A 21,428-nucleotide genomic window follows, 5' to 3' on the forward strand; every position below is an offset into this window, starting at 1 on the left:
CAAGTAGGCAAGGAAGGCCAGTAGGATCAGATATGTTAGAGGAAAAGGGACAGTGGCCAAATGTGGCCTAGCTGTAGCACATGCATAGCAATCAGATTGATTCACTTGTCTAGCCGAATATAATACCCATTGCAGCCAACGGTTCTGATCCCCATACCCAATTTCAATAGAAAAGTGGAAGAAGAGGTGGAAATATTCATGACCTTGACAGGGGCGGGTTTGGACCAGGGGTAGGAGAGAGGGTGTGTGTGTGGGGAAATGGGAGGTGTTAGTAACAGGGTTCTCAACCTTAATTTGAAATCTCCCTAGAGGATCTATTCCAGATACACATGCCCCTAAAATACAGGTTCCTGAATCATGTAAAGAAGGGTTCTTCAGAGTAATGATCAAAGGGTTACAATGGTATTCGCACATTCATGAGGGGCATGTCCTTTTAATAGAAAACGATATTTCAGACCATACTTCTGGGCCTTATAGGGTTGATAAACCCCAGTCATCAGTTCAGTATTAGCCAAAACCCAGTCCCACATGTCACAGTTACTTCGAATCCAGAGTTTGTAACAGTTACACACACATATTTGTCAGACCAGTTCCACTGGATTTGTCGATCAGTCCCACAGTCAATAATAGAACAGAAATCCACCTGAACTGATGTGGTGATTCCGAAAGGAAAAGTCAAGGTGACCAGAGCAGTCGACAAGGGGATGGAAAGACATAGTAGGACCACAATCAAGGGTGCCATCTTTTGCAATGTGAGATGTGAATCCAAGCAGGCAGTCCCTCAACTTTAACAGCATGTGGTGTCTACAGCAGAACTTGGAACGGTCCTCTCCACCGAGGGTGATGCCAATGTTTCCTTCGAGTATCTCTAGCCAGAATCCAGGTTCCTAATGGAATTGGGGAGTCCTTTGATGGAGGACTAGTTCTCCAGGCCTGATTCACCTGCTCGTGGACTTCCTTCAGAGAAGCTCGGAGACCTGTAAGACTGGAAAGAAGATCATTGTCCACAGTATGCAGTGTAACATTACCTATGACCATGCCGACTGGCATGGGCCGTCCGGTCAGAATTTCGAATGGCGACAGCCCTAACTGCCAATGTGTTCTTCCCCTTAATCCCATCAAGGCCAGAGGCAGAGCATCAGGCCAAGTTAAATTTGTTTGCTCACAGATTTTAGCCAATTTAGATTGCAAGGTACCATTGCATCGTTCCACAATACCTCCACTCTGGGGTGGTATTTGCAATAATGATGCACATTTATCTGGAGCCAGGTGGTTAATTCATTTATAACGGAATTTAGTGGGTGCCATTATCAGTTTGTAATTTCTGTGGTATTCCCCATCTAGGAATGATTTCCTTTATCAAAGCTTTTGCCACAGGTTTGGCATCTGCATGTTTGGAAGGGAAAGCTTCCACCCATCGGGAGAACACATCAACAATTACTAACAGTATCGGTACCCCTTTGATGGTGTTAATTCAATGAAGTCCATTTGAAGGTGTTCTAATGGACCCATTAGGTTAGGTGTAACGGCGGGACTTACCTGGGTGCCCTTTCCTACATTAAACTTTTGACATAATGCACAGCACCTGCAGAACTGCTCTGCATATGTAGAGAAACCTACAGCTTCCCAATATTTTTCAACATCTTGAACCATGGCGTCTTTTCCAGCATGGTCTAGGCCATGGGCAATTTTTTCCATACCTGGGAAAGAAGCTTTGGGAGGAAAGGTTTGTTAGTTTGCTTATGGGTCCAGACTCCATCAGAGAGGGACCCTTCTTTGGACCATTTTCTCTTCTCTGTGTCCGTGGCTGCATTCTGTAAAGAAATAATTTGATTATCAGTGTCCTGGTCATTTCTCTGTTGGAATAAAAGATTGGTGTGTTATTATACGCAGCCCGTTTAGCAAAATGATCAGCTAATTTGTTTCCTTTGCTGACAGGATCCTGTTTTCCTGTGTGAGCTTGACATTTAATGATCGCTAGCTTTGATGGTTTCGTTATGGCCTCTAAGAGGGATTCTTTTAGTTTTTTGATGCTGAATGGGCTTGCCAGTACTGGTCTTGAATCCCCTGAGTTTCCATAATGCCCCATGATCATGGCAGACTCCAAAAGCATATCTAGAATCAGTATAGATAGTTACAATTTTTCCCTCTGACAACTGACAAGCTCAGGTGAGAGCTATCAACTCAGCTGCCTGCGCTCTTAAACTTGAAGAAATTCGGTTGTTTCCTGTAGGTCTGGTCTAGGTTTTATAACCTTAGTTATTTCATCATGACAGTTGTGGGGTTCCCTTGATTTTCAGTTGGAAGCAATGTAGCTGGATTTAAGGTGGAGCACCTTTCTATGGTAACGCTTTGACAATGTACAGAGTATATTTTGTAGTGTATTTCCCTAGCAGTAGTGAGATGTGAGGTTTTAGCCTGTACTAAAATGGAGTGTACGGCGTGAGGCACTTTTACCACTAGGGGGCTCATGAGCACATATCTGTACTGGCTAGCACGGCCTCTGTTGTGGCTGCTACAGCTCTGAGACAGGTTGGATGTCCCACAGCCACTGGATCCAATTTTTCAAAAATAGGCTAAGCCTTTGTTTTTTCTCCATGGAGTTGTGTAAAAAATGCATTCATATATCCCCCCTTTTCGTCCACAAACAGAGTGAATGGACGAGATAGTCAACAGTCCCAACGCATGCACAAACAGTAGGAGCCTTCCCAGCCTGATCTTTCCATGCCACCTGACCAGAAAGGGGAGATCAGGGGTTGCAAAAGCTGTGCTCTTTCATTGAAGTTTAAAATCCATTGCCGGCAGTATCCTATAATGCCTAATACAGACACAACCTGTTGCTTTGTAACAGGTCTTGGTCTAGGAAGATTTTGAATGGTGTTTATACGTCGCTAGAGAGAGAGAGAGCTCTCGTTTCACAAGAAATGTCATGACCTGAATATTTTCACAGTTGTTTGAACTAACTGCAATTTTGTTTTAGAAACTTTGTGGCCATTTTCTGCTAAATAATTGCTGAGTATCCCGTGCACAATCTGCTTCCGTAGTACTACACAACATTCCACATACTGTATCAATACACTGTCTTTTCGCCAAAAGCCTTTTAAATTTTGAGCAAGAGCTTATCCAATACACAAGGGCTACAATATATCCCTGAGGCATAACGGTCCATGTCCAACGGCGGTTTTGGAAAGTAAAGGCAAACCAGAATTGAGAGTCGGGGTGCAAAGGAATACAACTATAAGCGTTAGCAAAGTCAATAACAGAGAAATAACAGGCGGACGAGGGTATCGTAGAAAGAATAGTGGAAGGATTAGTAACAATAGGTGCCCTAGGAAAACTGCAGAATTAACGTGTCGAAGATCTTGAACAAAAACGCCATGAACCGTCAGCCTTTTAAACAGGTAAAACGGGGGAGTTGACTGGAGAGTATTTAACTTGAATGACTGCTCCACATTTCACGAGATCGGAATGTACGGCGGAGATGCCAGCCTCTGCTGCTGGAGACAGAGGATACTGGGAGCGATGCGGGCAGAAGGATGATTTTTGGGTAAATCACCAGTGGCTCACAGTGTGCTATCCTTCCATAATCATTTTCCCCTGGGACCAAAGTGCATCGGGAAGTGAGGAAAGCCAAGTGGGAGAGGCGGTTTGCAATGAAAAAGCAGAAAGGGAAGGACGGCACGATGTACTAAAAAATCATTTTGAAGCACAAACTTTAGTTATCAAATGATCTGAGGTATCAAAGATACCGAAGCAACATGCAGCCAGTCCGTCCTATTGAAACATTGTTCCACCCAATCCCCAATTTCAGCTCAGTGAACGGTGCTATAATTGGCTAAAGAAAAAATGGGGAACCGAACCTCCAAATAAAAAACGCTTTGGGAATATGTGAAGTGCACTGACAGCAGCAGCTGTGTTTGCATGAGAAAAAAATGCAAGGGATATGAAGGGTCTCTGGGCTATTACCTGAAGAGAGAAAAGATTCTAACCAAGGTGTGTCCACTTCAGCAGAAAAGTACTGGGCAGTGCAGTGGAGGGTGTTGGGGACTTGCAAGTGGGGAAAAGAATATAAGAGTGTAGGGCTTTAGAAGAATGGTGTGTGAGGAGATGTTCAGGGTCCAGGCTGCAAAAGAGGGCTTAGTGTGGGGGGAGGTTTGGCACAGGAATTTAGGAATAGAACAGTGAAACCCTCGTTTGGTTAGAGAAATAGAGAGGGAGAGCTTAGTCATCATCCCTTCCTAACAGATTAACAGGGCAGAGCTGATTTAATAAAAAAAACGGTGCATCAAAGTGGAACCACTGGAATGAAGCTGAACTCGAAGAGGTTTAGACACCAGTAAAAATGTGGTTGTCCAGAAGCATAAGAACAGTCAGTGTATCGCTCGAGGCAGACTAGAAAAGCAGTTTCAGTGCCATTCAGCAAAGTCAATAAAGGATCTGTGTCCCATGGCAAGTGAGCAAAGGCAACTGAAAAGAGTGACTGGGGTCCCTGTGAAAGGAATATCCTCAGGTTCAGGTAAGGAAGGCGGGGGAGGAAGCTGATGTGGGCAATTGCGGCAGAAGTGTCCCATCGTAACAGGCAAGATGTGTAGGTGCTTGATCTGAGGGGAGAGGCGGCTGAGCAGACGAAGAATTCGGATTAGGAAGTAAAAATCCACGACCTCTCCGGCCGCCCCTGTTCTCGGAAAATCCACGTCCTTTCACGCCCCCGCCTGAGGCAGCTCCACCTGCATAATAATTCATTTGTGCCGCGATTAACTTGGTCTGAGTGTCTGACTCTTTGTTTAGTCTGTCGTTCAGCATGCTCCGCTGTCTTTTTAACTTCATCAAAAGTGGCACTTTCCCATCCAAATACAGGACGCGTACTTTATTTTGAATATCACTTCTGAGTCCTGACAGAAAAGGCAGAACTCCTGCCTTGTTACGGTCGTCTGGGCTGTCTAAGCCAGAATGGTTTGTCAACAAGTCCTGAATGTGTGCCCATTCATCTACTGTCTCATCTTTCTTTTGTTTGGCAGCTGAAAAGGTAGTCGGTGCCCTTTTTATATTTTGCAGCTATTGCAGTTTTCACGGGTTCCCATTGGGCAAGGAAAGGACCCTCATTATTTTGTCCACGAGGCAATGCCTCATTCCAATGCCACTGTACTCCATTATGCTGCCCATAATTGACAGTAGCTCAAATGGTGCCCATCTTTCTGCGTAGCACTTGGGTCCACTCGGCTGCACTGGGTTTGTACATATTATCTAGCTGCTGCACCTGTTCCACAAACTTCAACCCACCGATTACCTTACGATCAGGCAATTCGGACACTACGTCTTTCAGCTCTTGAATATCTCAGTTACGTGTATCATTACAGTAGTGGGGTTAGCATTTCCTGGTGGCAGTGTGGGATCGTGTTGGGGGTTTGGAACCTCAATTAAAGGGCATGAAAATGTGGGTGCTAAAGGTTTAGGGGACTTAAATGGGGTAAGGTTTTCAGGGGTCTTATCTCTGAGGGTTTTGGTTCTAGCACGTTGTGAAATGGAGGGCTTTTTATGTAAGTTAGAAGAGCCTCCCATAGCCCCTAACAAGTGGCCGTCAGTCTCATCATCAGGATGTGTAAGTGAGGAGGGGTCGCACTGATATTGTTCATCAAAGAAATCATCAGTAACTGGGGCATCGGTAACCACAGGAGCCGTTGGGGCAATGATTGAATGTGGCCTGGAAGGGTTGTGGGTAAAGTGTTGGAGAAGAGAGCACTGGATATAAAAGTTTTTTTTATTTTTATCACTCCTTCTCCTCCTTCCTTCAGACTGGGGTCCCATATCAGCCTACACTTTCTGTAAAGCTATAAGCAGCTCTTCTTTTTCCTTTCTATTCTTAAGTTCAGCAACTAAAAGCTCATTCCGTTTTTGTGCCGCTTCCAACGTACGGTCTTTAATAACCAATTCCCATCTGTCATAAATATCCATCCGATAAGGACCTCCATTACAACAACCCTGTGTATTTCTGCACAGTATTTTTCTAATTCATATCTCCAGTTCCTTCCACTGGCCATCTACCTCCACTGTCCTTATTCCACCTCCTACATGTTTTTTTTAATCCTGTCTTCTTTTCAATGAGCTTTCTAGGGAACCCGCCTTTCGATCCCGACAGCACTAGGAGCCTGGCGATCCCCCGAAAATAATCCTTCTAACGTTAGGTTTTTAGGACTCTTGGGGGACTGTTTGACTGGCTACTGATTGTTTTTCCCATAGTGAGTGGCAGGATCTCAGCAGAAAGTGACTCAGCCCTCGAGCTCCTATTCCTGGATTACAGCTTCAGGTGACTTCGTGTCCGTTTATTCGCATCAGCAGATATATGATAGAGGTATTTCTAACATGAATACTTGAAACCTTGTCTAATTTGACACTCTTAGTGTGAAAGGTGAGAGATGCTTCAGCACTTCCTCCAATATAACTGATACAGAAAGGACTAGGCTGAGACCTGAGAAAGCTGCAGTGCTAATGTTTCTAATGAAAGATGTGTAACTCCAATTAAATAGTGAGTAAATAAGGGATGGACGGCACGGTGGCGCAGTGGTAGCGCTGCTGCCTCGCAGTTAGGAGACCCGGGTTCGCTTCCCGGCTCTTCCCTGCGTGGAGTTTGCATGTTCTCACCGTGTCTGCGTGGGTTTCCTCCCACAGTCCAAAGCCATGCTGGTTAGGTGGATTGGCGATTCTAAATTTGCCCTAGTGTGTGCTTGGGGTGTGTGTGTGTGTCCTGTGTTGGGTTGGCACCCTGTCTGGGATTGGTTCCTGCCTTGTGCCCTGTGTTGGCTGGGATTGGCTCCAGCAGACCCCCGTGACCCTGTATTCGGATTCAGCGGGTTAGAAAATGGATGGATGGATGGTTATGTGCACATTTTTTTTTGAGACATATATACAGAGCCACAACTGCAAGAAAAAATAATTTTGATGGGAGAATAAAATTTCCCCCTCGTGTCAAAAACAAAAACAATTGTGTACTGTTACATTATTTTGCAAAAAATTTGTATTCTCTTGCAAAAATACCAGTCTGATATTGGGTACTTAAAGTTTGCAGATATTTGGCGAAGACACACAAGCAACTTGCATCTGCTGTGAGAATGACTAAGACCTTTTGTTGTGACTTTTTTTGATGTGCAAATATTATAATACAGTTAAAATTCTTTGTTAAAAATGCACAAACTACACAGATTTACACTTTTAAATATTTTTGTGCGTGTTTGTTAGACCAGTTTGAGCATGGTTCTTTTTAGTTAAATTTAATTGATACAAATAGCTCAGCTTAGTAATTGTTAAATAGAAAAATATCACATTAACATCGATATCATCAGATGCTCAACATTTAAATATCACTATCAGAAAAGAAAGTGTTATTGTGCCATCTCAAATAATGGCTTCCCTACTTGCTCAATTTTAGATGTATTACTTTTAGAGAACATACAATTTTAATATGTTGACTTAAATTCACTTTTATTTAAAGCTTTTTTTTTTATTCCTTTTGAGAAATTTCAGTATTTTAATGTCTGAAGCACTTTTTTTTGTTTTGTTTTTTTAAATTTGTAGCATCAATTGTAATTCCTGCTGGTCAGAATGTTCAAAACTTTACATCAACTGATGTGGTGAGTTTGATCTCAGAATCCATCCATTTAAAATAATTATATTTGATTTTGATAAAGTTTTTTTAAGTTGCAGTTATCCAAAATGTACCATTTTGGGTTATGTTCTGCATTTTTTGTGACAGTGAGTAATTTAATAGATTCATAAGATTAATATTGTTACATGTACAGAGTAATCGATTCATGCATGTGTGCTTACTGTACTTGCAATGCTTCTTTAAAATTTAACCTGTCCCTGACTTTATAAGTTATGGAACATTTTTTTATTTATTTTTTTTTGTTGTGAATGTCATGGAGAAATCTTTGTGACAGTTTCTACACCTAGAATAATGGCAAGGATGCCAAATGCCTATACAATGGTCACCTTTATGAAATTAAGAAACAAGTGTGGGATGAACACAGATTGCCAATTTGGACAGAACAGAAAGAAAATGCTCTTTTCCATATAAGTCTGGTATACTTGTCTCAATTACCTGACTGTCTGGGTCAAACCCTGTTTTTTGTGTCTGTTTTTCTCTTGTCTGTTTAGCCTTTGTCTTAACTTCGCTCCCAGCTATAAAATACTAAGCACATTTTATGTGAGGTGTCTTAAGCCATCTCCTAGTGTTGGGGGATATCCCACGTTTTGTATTAGAATACAAGACTAATGTTTTACCAAGCAACTCCTGGTAACACTTCATTCTTTAGTCACCATACAAGACCATTCAGTTACCGCTGTAAACATGTGTCATGGTCTCATTTTTTTCTTGTTTGAAACTTTGTGCTGCCAACTATCTAAGTAGAGGAGAAAGGCTGTTTCCTGTCACTCTGCATTTCTTATTTGTCAAGAGAGAAGACCAGTGTGGCCTATTAGTGAAGGCTTGACTTAACAGCCAGATCAGGTCAGAAATATTCTGGAAGTATATCAACAAATTAAATCCGCTTGTGAAGACAAAACTCCTCAAATTGATGATTTAAAAATTTAAGTAAAAAACTGAACACGTGGACATGAAGTATACTTAAAATCACAAAAAACAGCTCCTCTTTTGTGTACTGCTGTTTCAATGCTCAGGTAATATGCTCTAAAATAATTAACTGATCATTTAATCATAGATATGCTCTTTTAGATAATAGTAAGCGGAGTACTTGTAATAAATATACAGTAAGTTATGATATACTTCATATTCATTTCTTTGCCTAATTGTTTCCTTACTTTTCATTCTGTGTGTTATTTAGGCTTAAACAGAAAAAGTAAAGCATGTAATTTTTAGGACAAATAGTAATAGGAAGTAGCAGTTTCAGTGCAGCTATGCTTGAACTTTTAAAAAAAAAAAAAAAATTGAAAAGAAAGATATCTTGAAGACAAAGGTCTGAATTTGTGTAATCATTGCTAAATTGTTATATGAATATTTATTGCATTAACTACTTAATAGAAAGTAATAATAATAAACAGAAACCAAAATAAAGTATTGCATATCATTTGCATTTAATCTTTTATCTTTGTATTTTATTTTGTTCTTCATTAAATAAGATAAACATTTAACAGTAAACTTGGTCTAGATTCTTAGTTTTCTGGTCTCGAAAGTAAAGGTGTGGTAGAGATGCCACTGACTGGTCAAGCAGGGACAGAGTTATGAATTACAGGCCTGTGGGGTAAAGGCCTACAAAATGTAAACGGAACCTGTTTCAGCCCCAGCATCAGGTTCTAGCACCAGAGATCTGGAATTGCTGGCCAAAACATAAGGGCCCTAGGGTCACCATTGGCTCTGTAGAATGGAAAGGAGAGACTGATAACTAAGTTGCTCTAGACATTTTGCTTGGTGCCATGAGCTGCCCCTGCACCATTTTTGATTTAATTGATGTACAATAATAAAACTCCTAGCCTTTTGATTCCTGGTGATGATAGGAAAAAATGTTCCTTTTTCCCTTTTTATACTTGGTTCTTATTTACCTGTGTGTGGTTTTTTTTGTTTGTTTTTTTTTTTTTCCTTTTTGGGATGTGTACAAAATTCATTTTGAAATCTGTGAATGTTGGTTAAACAAATAATATTGTAAATATTATAGTAGTGCTTACAAAGATCAATACAACACTTTATGCTTATTGCTCACACGAGGGTATAATGCTGAGGTTGATTCCTAATTCTAGAATGCCGACTTGACATGCATTTGACTGTTTATACATTATGGCTTTTTATGTGCTGCTTAAAAAAACAACAACCCCCAAACATTAAGTGTTTTTAATACCATTTTAACCATATAAAGGTAGTGTTGTGTTCATTTTTCTTTAAGTTGTACATCTGATAAAGTACTCTTAATTGTGTAATCTTCATGAAAGGTTGTTTGTGTCAACCTTTGTTTCTGGGCTTGTATTGACAAATGGAATTGTCTGTATCTAACTGCTAAACAGACTTTCTGGCTTTACAGAAAGGAACAGACATAATGATTTTTTTATTCAGGGCTATTTTACCATTGTTAGGTCAGGGTGACATGGTTTTATGATTGATAAGGAAAGAGAATTTTAACTTGTAAATGGTGTGAAAAGAAAGAGGAAAGACCTCTTTTATAAAATGCGTGTTTTTCTTCTTTCCCTGTCTAACTTTGTTTTATTGCTTTTTTTATTACTTTTTGTTTAGAAAACTTGAGAAACACACTGCAGAACCCATTTTTTTTTTAATTGTGGGAAGATTAATGTCATTTTTGTCACTTGGTGCACTTTGCTTAAATTGAAAAGAGTACTAATAGTTTTATATCTTCAGTTTTACACAGGAGCATTTGTAGTGTTATTGTCTTAATCTATTCATTTACAAGTAGAACTGTGGCAGAAGTAAAAATGATAGATTTAAATATGCAATAATTAGGAAGTCTGTAACTTAAATGACCTCTTATGTGAAGGGCTTAGACCAGTTTCTGAAGAGAAGCTATTCAGAAGATTGTGTATAGTATAATACAGTTCAAAGGAGGTTATGCTGGGGCTGTAAAATGCATTGCTGAGGCTTCCTATGTAGTATTGCATGCTGCTTTGGCCTTCAGACAACAAGAAAGACATAGTAGCACTTGGTACATTCCAGAAAAGAGCAACTAGGATGATTTCAGGACATTGAGTTAGGTGTTGTGGAGAATTTTTTTTGTTTACAGTTATGAAGTGATTAGTACTCTACAGTGGATTCCAGCTGTTTCTTTAACATGAGTTTTTCAGAAGGAACATATGTAAACATATTAAAGGTAAATATTACAGAAATCATAGGAAGTTTTTGTTCTTATAGTGAACCATAACCATGTTCAATAAATTACAAAGTAGTGTTGGTAGATAGTAGAAACTGCAGTGTCTTTGACAGCGTGTTAGTTTGGAGAAATTAGCTGGATAGGATTAGTGAGTTTTGTTGGGCTGAGATGCATGTCCTCATCAAAATTTGTTTGATGTTGTAATTAAACAGTCATTATTTTGAGTAGGTCAATTACCAGTCACTTGTTTAATGAATATGAATGATAAGCAGTAGCAGTTAAATTAACAGGGAAGTATGGTTAGTGACATTTATTCATTATCCCATGCAACATGGGAAACACTGCAGTAGAATTAATTTTAAATTGTTTCTGAAAGAACAGGAAAGATAAATGAATACAATATTTATAAGAAAATAACCTGATTTTTTTGGCAATTGCTTAGACAGAACATGTCAAGCTAAAACTCTTCAAAAAATGTTTAACAAAAAGTACTGTTTAGAAGTATTTTGAGACATGAATAATGGCAACAAGGCCAAGTGCAAAAATGATGATATGGTGGTCAGGCTTGTGGAACACTCTTAAAGGTCAAGTACCATAAAGGGTGGAAAAAAAAAAACTGCTTTCATAAAAAAGTCAAGTTTGTCATGTGTGCAGAGTGCAATGAAATTCTTACTTGCAGGTTTCCTCAGAACAGTTGACAAAAGTAAAAGGAACAAAATGACTACATACATAACATACAGTATGTAAAGTGTATATTGTATTTGCAAAGTGGGATAAATGTTCACAAACATATAGTATTCACCTGTCAGTCAATGATCTTCAGTCGATTGTAATATACATCATTGGTTTCCCAAAATCGTGGAACTCTTTTTAACTTGGTAAAAAAAAAATTGGAACCGGGAAAATTTTGTATTGACTAAAAAAAAACAAAATAACGCAAATTAAAAAATTTTAAATGTATTGAAAATACAAAACATAATAATGCAGATTAGTAAAATAAAAGCAAGATTATTAATACAAATTTTTAATGTATAGTATTGAACTTCATTCATTTTAGTATCCTTTCAAAATCTAGTTTAATTGTGGATAGCTGAATTCTTATATTGGGCTTGGCATCTAACTTCAGTATTTTGTTTTTGTTGCAGCATAAGGAGAAAATCTGCCATCACATTAATATGATACTAAATGGAAACCAATAACGAATAGCCTTTTTGATTGATTTTGATATTCTTTTAAATTTGTGTTTCTCAGCTACTGGTAGGTCACAACTTGTTATTGTTTATATTGGTAGTTGGTTGCTTCCAACCCTGCTCTGATAATCACGTTCAATTAGTGGAATAACCCAGTATTTAATGCGTCTGGAAGGTCCAAATTGTGGTGAGTCAGTATTGTGACCTAAACTACACGATGAAGACAAAATAACACTCCAAGCAACTCATTGGGGAAAAATGATTAAAAAGCACAAGTCAGGGGATGAAGACCAGAAGATATTCAAGTTACTGAATATCCTGTGGAATCCATTTAAGTCAGTCGTTTAAGAAATGGGCAATGTTGTGCAAGTTCACACCTCACGAACTAGGTCAAAGGTCAGTTCACACAGATTAAAATGAATAAATTTGTGTTCATACCTCACCATTTCAATTTTGAACTAGATCATTTTGAGTTGATTTGTATTTTTTAAGGAGTGAGCATAAATGGCTCATGAGTTTCCTTTTTTCAAGTTTGCATGCCTTGTATTGGGCTATTACAGTGTTCTTGAATAAAATACAATAATTATGAAGACTTTATTTAAATACACTTTGAGTTATACCCGCAACAAACACGATTAACCATACAGTATATGCTAATATTCTCCCAGGCAAAAAAGAAATTTAAAATAGATGCAAATATACATATAAATTACCACTCTGTTTCTAACCGTGTGACACAAGTGGTGACTGTGGAATCAGTATGTAGGTGAACTAACCTGTTATGCTGCCGGTCAAAATTCACGTCACTTATTGCATGTCCAACAGGGGAAAATATAAAGTGGCCTCGTAAAGTACAAAAAAGCAAAAGCGGAGCTTCACCGTATGCTCGTGTCAGCGGGAGTGCAGCTTAAGCACGAGGAGGCAGACACAGACAGTGCCTATTTGATTTTACGTTATTTTTTTCTCAATACAAATAAATGGCAAAAAATTCATACGAAATAAATATTCATAAAAATCTATTTGTGTTCATCCAAATACCAGATTTGGATTTGGCTCCACCCCTACATTACAGTGTAAGGCAAAATGTTTAATATGGACCTAAGCCAGATCTAGAATGTCACATAAAATTGAACTAGTTCACTTGCAAATATGTTATGTTCAGTTCTTAGAAAAATGAGCTTGTTCAATGAATGCGCTCTTTTGAACTAGTTCATGCACGACACTGGAAGGGGACGGGGGAATGCACAACCACTAACAAAGCATGGTGGTGGCAGCATCCTGCTGAGGGGTGTTTCTCTGAAGCAAGCCCTGGAATGCTTGTGAGGGTAGAGGATAATACAAATGCAGTGAAATACGAGGAAGTCCTAGAGGAAAACTCTGGTGAATTCTGCACCTTGGGAGATATATTTTTCAGTAATACAGTGGACCCTAAGCATAAAGCAGAAGCTACACAGGAATGGCTTAAACACCACAGTGTTAATGTCCTTAAGTGGTGAATCAGAATCCGGCTCTAAATCCAATTGAACATGTGCGGCTAGGCTTGAAAAAGGTGGTTCACTTGTGATCCCTATGCAACCTGAAAAGACTGTGGAGTTCTGGCAAAAATAATCGGGAGAAAATTTGTGTGATGGCTGATAAGAGACCTGTTCACAAAGACTAATGGCTGTAATTGCTGATAAAAAGTTCATCCACTAAGTTAGATCTCTGCAAAGCGATCTAAAATATTATAAATATAAAACAAGACAATTTATCGCATAACTGTTTTACTTTGGCATTTAGTCTTTTTTTTTTTTTTTTTCTTCTATTGCTCAGTATCTAAAAAGCCCAATTAATTCCACTGTATTTCACTGTAAAATTTGAAAACTTCCAAGATGGTGAATACATTTTGTAGGCACTGTACACACAGTCTATGAAGAGGTTTAGGAATATAACATACTGGAAAAATACAAACTTGCCAAAGTTGGTAAAATGGCAGGCTATGTGTAGTGAGATCCACAAAAGCAACCTCCTGGCTTTATAACGGACTCCTGCATTACATGCATTGCTTGATACTTTTGTTGGGGGACAAATCTACAGTAACTGGCAACAATTTATAAAGCTTTTTCATTTATCCAATCCACTTGGTCACTTTTTTTTTTTTTTCTTCTGTACTTTCCGCTAATCAAAATTCAGATTTTGCAAAACCTCCAAAGTAGCAGCATTACTAAATACGCCTTACTTGCCGTAGTCTGGTTTTGGTAAGTAACACTTGCTGCAGAATCAAAAATCCACAGTGTGGTGTTGGACTTGATCCAGCTCCTTCCATGCCTCACTGCATAGGCCAGAGTCTAAACCAGATCAGAGGGTACCTTTCACATATGTGGAAGTTGCTTATTTTATTCTTTCTACTCTTAGTTCGACTACTTCATATGGAAACGCTCAAAATGTGAGGCAAAAAAGCATAGCGAGAGGGTCAAGACAATAAAGATGACTTATTAATTAGCTGAAATGAGAGACAATAGAAGTTAAGTAACCAAAAAGAATTAAATCTAATATTATAAGCTGCAAAGTTCTTTGAAGGATATCTCTGTACTGTGATGATTTAGAAATGTGCAACCTTGACATTTATCCTGTTGTGGTGATGACATCATGAAATGCGCACCTCTGATCGTTGAACTTACTAGCAACTGCACATCCAAAAAATGCAGTATTTTCTACAAATGCAGTATGGCATACTTGGAGGAAGAATAAAAAAATGTATAAAAGCAAAAAAAATGCAACCATTGAATTCCTTGACTTCCGAAAGGGTCTAGTGATTTTTGAGGCCAAGAAACGACTACAAATAAATTATAATGTAATAAATGAAGGCACAGTAAAGTTGTCTTTCTTGCATGAGGTTTGTTGACAACTTTTTTTTTTTAAGTAGGTGGAACTGGACAAGTTCCAACTCTACCTTTCTGGATTTTTTGGCCACACAGTGATAATCTTCTTTTTTTGGCTGACAAGTTTTAAGAGTTCTTTGCAAAGATAAGTGTGTGCTGTTTAGAGAGTTGACCCTGTTTTCTGTGTTCAGTAATTGTGACAGTTGATATGCTGTTCTGTAAACAATTTAGCGTGATGAATATTGAATAAACAGACTGATGGCCCAACCTTGAAATTTTGCAGATTGCTGGAATCTCGAAAGTTATTTAAAAATCATTTTTGGTTTAATTTAATAAAGCAGGAATGTCCCTCTGCTTTTTCAAGGTAAAAAGGCTATGGTTATTGCCATTTTTATCACATTAAGGAAATACTGTAGTTTAGAAATAAAAACCAAAATAGAAACCTAATTTAATGTTCCCATATTTAATGTTTTGCTGTATTTAATGTTTTTGGATACTCCGTTTGATTTATAGAAAAAGGGGCTATTGTCTGGCATGGATGTGAAATAGACAATGTAAAATCATAGTTGCCTCTTTGAGGCTAGTTAACACTGCCGTATCTATTCATAGAAACCTAAAGATATGACAGAGGTGTCAGGACTGCTGGCAGTGAGATGCTGGAGTTTTGGATGCCAAACAGTGATAATGCGAGAGAGAGAGAGGGAGAAAGAGGTTAGGAGCATGCACTGATACAGTGTGTTGCCGCACCCACCACATGACAAACCACCACAGGATCCCAAATTAGGACCCGAGTGCAGCCATACTTATGAAAGTAGTGGATAACCTTTCTGAAAAATTTTGCTTTCATGTCATATTTTGTTGATCACACTTCTCACACTTCACAGTGAATTAATTAGGAATTGAGCTGCAGTTGGATTCTGGCTCAGTGGTGCAGTTGTTATCAACACAACTGGGCATTAAAGGATAAGTTTAGTTTTTTCAGGTCAAAGGTAATCTTCACAAACATGGTTAATATGCATTTGCCGTGCGAAACTGTGTTCTAAAGTTAAGCGTTTTCAATGCATTTTATAAAATACAGTAAATAGATGGTCCTGGCATTTTATAATGTAACCCATGGAAAATGTGCCTAAAAACCTGCCATATATACCGTGTTTGTGACTTAAAAATACTGAACTATTCCTTTAATGAAAAAGATAAAATAATTTCAGAAATCAAACAACGTATCAGGACACATTCAAAATAGATCATAACTAGTTAGTAATCATAAAAATTGCACTGAAACTATATTTATAAAAAAAAAAAAAAAATTTTGGGTGGAATGGTGCTGTGGTCTCCTGTTTTCTTGAAGAAGCTACATATTAAAGATTCAAATTGCACAAGACCCAGCCATGACCAAGTCTGCACTGCGGTAAACAATGTGAAAAACATCCATGGATAAAAGACAAAATTCTCATAGAATTTGTGTCAGATAATCCACATATCTGTTATCCATTTGAAAGCTGAGAATGTGCAAAATGTGATTTAATTTTTGTTTTTTATATAAAAATACTTTTGGAAAAACTAAACACAAATGATGAATAGGTAGGTGGTCCTTCCCACTTTGCAATGCATTTGAATTGACTACAGGATTCTTTTTCAGTTAATAAGGGGGAGAGGCATATCTCAAAGTTCAAACCATATGGAAATTTCTGCACCTGCTACTAGTCTACAGGTTAAATCCAGAAAATTTTATTTTAGCATTTCAAATAATCCATATTGATAATAAATGTAGCTTGGCTTATATTTCAAATATGAGACAAATCTAATGATACAATGTGTAATGCAATAATGGAAGTTTCCTCATGCAGAGATGCACAAGTAAATGGAGTGGTAAAAGCAGCATGCTGCACTTCTTTATTTATTTATATATATATAATTAAAAAGGGACCAATAAACAACCAATTTGTGTCATGCATTTGACATTTTGAAGGTAAAATAATGTTGATTGGTATATGAACAGTGTAGTTGTTTGTATTGGATGTAGAATATTCATTCTGTATCTTTAAAGCAATAAAAATGTGCAAAAACGTTTTTAATGCTTAACTCATGTAGTTGGTAGCGATGTCTGGGAAAAATTTGAAATCTCAAGAGTTTTATGCAGAATGGAGCTAAAAATGTTTCATACTACACAAGACAATGGTGACCAATGCTATACAACTGGGAACGAAAAAATCTAACATTGCTCATGTCATATAATCAGTTGTCAAGTTGTGTGCTCAAAACATGTAAAATGCATCAATTCTTTGCTAAAATATTCTTAAATAGATACTTCCTGCTCCCTTCATAGAACAGAAATGAAAGTTATGTGGTATTGTCAGTGTTCTCCCCAGAGCTTTTTTCCAACTGTGAGTGGGGGAAAATTTTAAATGTGCCCTATTTTTATTATTTTCCAATGCTCAATACGACTTCCTTTTTTAAGGTTTGATACTTGTGCAAGAATATTTTTATTAAATTTAAGAAGTATCCATTTCAGGATCCTGCAACCCTTACAAAAATTTTAAATAACAATTGTTATGACATAAACCAAAAGGCACAAGTATTGTTGCTGTCAGGAAGAAAAGTGAAAACAATGAAAAAAAAGTATGGGAAACTTGCCAACTTGCATATGCAGAAGGTGTCTTCAGTTAAATATTTATTCTTTTTTTTATTCCTAGAGGTCCAGTTGTCTGCAGCTTTCCCATAATCAAAGTCCCCAGGATCTGGGCCCTCCAAGGATATCACTCATCATACGCTGTCATAGTGACTGTACTGCAAAGTCATGAGACAGCCATCTAGTGTCACTGGTCATTTTCAGCTTAATCTGGGAAATGTTCAGAGTATTTTGAATTTAACACTAGAATTACCAGAGCCTACGAAAAAACTTGTAGATCCATCCAACCTTAAATCGCTTCTCACCTTTCCGTCAGCGTCTTTTGTCCTTTTATATGTGTTTATAAGCAGCAAGCAGTCCGCTATCACATCCCCCACCGGCGCACAGTTTTCTCCGCTCAAGTCTGTTTACCTGCGTGTCAGTGGCTTTGAGTTGTATAGAGTGAGAAGTCAAGCAAAATCACACCTTTTATAAATACTATATCATTATTTGGAACACGCGCATTTCATGTTTGTTCCTTGTCTACAGCGATCTGTGTAAACGCATCGCTAAAAAAGAAATATTTTTAATGTTTTAGTAATAATTGACAAAATTTACACATTGGGCGGCGCAGTGGCAGCGCTGCTGCCTCGCATTTGGGAGACCGGGGTTCGCTTCCCAGGTCCTTCCTGCGTGGAGTATGCTCCGGGCGCTCCGGTTTCCACCCACAGTCAAAAGGCATGCAAGTTAGGTGGATTGTCGATTCTAAATTGGCCCTAGTGTGTGCTTGGTGTGTTTGTGTGTGTCCTGCGATGGGTTGGCACCCTGCCCAGGATTGGTTCCTGCCTTGTGCCCTGTGTTGGCTGGGATTGGCTGCAGCAGACCCCCGTGACCCTGTGTTCGGATTCAGCGGGTTGGAAAATGGATGGATGGAAAATGTAGACATGAAGCTTTATAATGTGTGAAGCCTGAAGTACCTTTTGTGAAAGTGTTTTTGTTATTTGGACAAGTATAACGGAACAAATGCGTTTCCACTCAAAAATATAACTGCAGAAAAACAACACACATTAGGGTGTGACATTATTGACACGCATTTACTACGACTGCTTCAGTGGCGCAAACTTTACGGGTTTGATCCCAGACAAATCCGTTTTGAGACGTCTGCTGCTTTTTATTTTACTGTTTTAGAATAAAAACATACATTTGATTTCAGTCTGTAACAGTAAATGCATGATACTTGTAAAGGTTTTTTTTTAATTCAGTTTCATTCTCTGTCACATTCACGATCCTACACCCCTCCCCCATCTGATACTGCTGTTTTCACATAAAGACGCGCTATAGCTCTGCACTCTGTAGGAGGTAAGTAAATAACATTTGATCTAGCTTATATGTAAGTAACATATAAATGTTGATGTACAAGTATAACAAAACAAGTGCACTTTTATTCAAGACTATAACCCAAGAAAAAAAACTCACAAGTACCCTGCAGAGCTTCCTGTGTTTGAGCGACACGGGCATGCTCAAAAAATACACATGTAATACCACGAAAAGTGCACGTAAACACTTCAGTTTGAAAGCATTGGTACAAGAATGCAGTCAGACATCTTTTTAGGGCACATACACCGTCCAGATGTTATTTATTTAGATTTATTTACTTCATACAGAGTGCAGAGCTATAGCGCGTCTTTTTATGTGAAAACGGCAGTGTCAGATGGGTTTCATTTCATTCGGTTTCATTCTCTCAGTCGCGTTCAGGATCCAAACCTTCTCCATCTGTGTAACATAAAGGATGCGTATTGAGCTATATCAATAGCTTCTGTAAAGTGTTTGGATGTAGATTGTGACATGTTCACTACTACTCCTAAGTCATTCTTGTTGGTTGTAAATTCATGTAGTTAACCTCCATTGTGTGTTTAAATCTAACATGTTTACTTATCTCGTCCTGGCTATGTGTTTGATTTCAGCCAATTTCATCTAAGCACTATTTCCAAATCCCCTCTTTTTATTATACTTTTGGGACTTAATGTGTACACTTCAGAAAAATGCAATTTTATAACATTTTCTATTTCACAGTCTGTATAATTTAGTCCTCCTTCACTCTTCCTAATGCACTTGAACTTCTCCTTGACCGGTTTTATACTACTAAAATCTTAAAAGAATGTCTTTGGGTCATCTTTAACCTTTTCCACAATATTTCTCCCTAACTACCTTTTTAGATTTCCTAATATCCTTTGTAATCATTTCTCTCACACTCTAAGCCTTAGGAATAGCACTAGAGTTTGTCTTGCGCATTTTATACTTTTTTTTTTTTTTTTTCCCTTTTTAATTTCTTACTGCATTTAAATTTCGGAATGACCTTGACTAACATTTAGAAGCATAACCTCGTTTATGTTTTTAGGAGCATATAATGCACAACAAAAATTTGGTTCAATTCTGATAGACGGACAAACATGGGTTATTACAAAAGGTGCTTATTGTGATAGCCCAGGTTTGTCTGTCTATCAGCAGTGGACCACATTTGTTGAAATACAGCAGTGCACTTGTTCTTCAAGGAAATTTATTGAGACAACTCAACAAAAATTTAACTATCTCAAATAGATTACCCAGTACAAAGTTTTGAAATTCTGAAATGTCCTATTGAAAACATTGGCAAATCTGCAAAGTCATTGTCTTAAAACAGCGAAGCATTGTTTTTGACTTAAATTACGAATTAGTGTACTGTTTTAATTGTATCTTGGCAGTGGTTACACCAACCTGTATATTTTGCATATTTTTGTCTTTTTCACCTCCAATAGCCTACTGGGCATCTAACTTGCCGCCAGTAGTGAAGTTAATGAAACACCAGACAACTGCGTGTGCAGGTAGAAAGTTGCTTAATATCAATGGATGTTGGCATGGGCAGTCAATCCACTGTCTGCAAGGCTGTTCGGCACACATGGAAACCGTTCCATCTACACATTTTTTTTTCTGCTTTGTGAAATCCCCCAGCAGCTCGGCTTCAAAAGAAAGAGAACCAGGGCACCAGTATTTCACTCTTCCAAATACTTTAAACCAATGCCTCCCATGGGCTGGCTGTGGTCCATGGACATTTTGTGCTGGTCTGTGTAAAGGAAGGCATGTCCAGTATATCAACCCTGTCATTGCCTACTTCTTGTCCATGAAGATGCACCACTAGTAAACCAAGAAGCAACCCGCTCTTCTGTTTATTTATTGATCGAGATGCTGAAAACCCAATATGGGACCCTTGCTCTTCAATCTTCAGTGTTAATAAATCAAGCTTCTTGAAACTCTGCAAAGGATCCCCCCCAGTCCACAAAGAGATTTTGTAAGTAAAAACGGTCTGTGTTTTGAAAATCAACCCATGGAAAAGTGTGTTGTACTCTAACTGTTGGAATGGTTTAAACTAAAGTGCATGATTTATAAACCAAATGACTGATTCATGATAGAAATTAATATAATTATTTAAAACATTATTAAAAAAAAAAAATAGAAGTCATAAAACACAGAAATGTGCTTAAAGGTCTGTGGTGGAGTCCAAGGCCAGTATCTATTTCAAATGTTCCTATTTATTAATTTAGCAAGTTGCTGTCTTACAAATGTATTGCCTTTTGAAGTAGTATTCTGAGAATTCTTATAGGTGTTAGAGTTATTACTGTCATGTGTACAGAGTACAGTGGAACCTCGGTTTGCAAGTAACTTGGTTTACGAGTGTTTTGCAAGATGAACTAAACTTTTTAATAAATTTTGACTTGATAAACGAGCAATGTCTTGCAATACGAGTAGTATGGATACACTGTCTGCTGAGCATCATGTGATCACAACTCAGCTGATGGTTCTTCTTGCTCGCGCCTCTCTCTCTCTCTCTCTCTCTCTCCTCTTGAGAGCAATCGTTTCCTGTTCTCCGTCTGCATGTCCGCGATTATTTTTGGATATGCTTATACGGCGA

The 21,428-nt window shown here is 38.2% G+C and overlaps 1 protein-coding gene across 1 annotated transcript in view; it reads left to right on the plus strand.

The window, feature by feature from the left end:
* The window catches only part of LOC120516436 (stonin-1), a 157,624-nt gene that overhangs the window by 122,014 nt on the left and 14,182 nt on the right, over positions 1–21,428 (plus strand). Inside the window, exon 6 of the mRNA XM_039738089.1 lies at positions 7,570–7,625. Within this exon, the coding sequence (XP_039594023.1) occupies positions 7,570–7,625 (56 nt within the window). The remainder of the gene's footprint in view (positions 1–7,569; positions 7,626–21,428) is intronic.

Source organism: Polypterus senegalus, chromosome 16 (genome assembly GCF_016835505.1).
Source record: "Polypterus senegalus isolate Bchr_013 chromosome 16, ASM1683550v1, whole genome shotgun sequence".
Taxonomy (NCBI): domain Eukaryota; kingdom Metazoa; phylum Chordata; class Cladistia; order Polypteriformes; family Polypteridae; genus Polypterus; species Polypterus senegalus.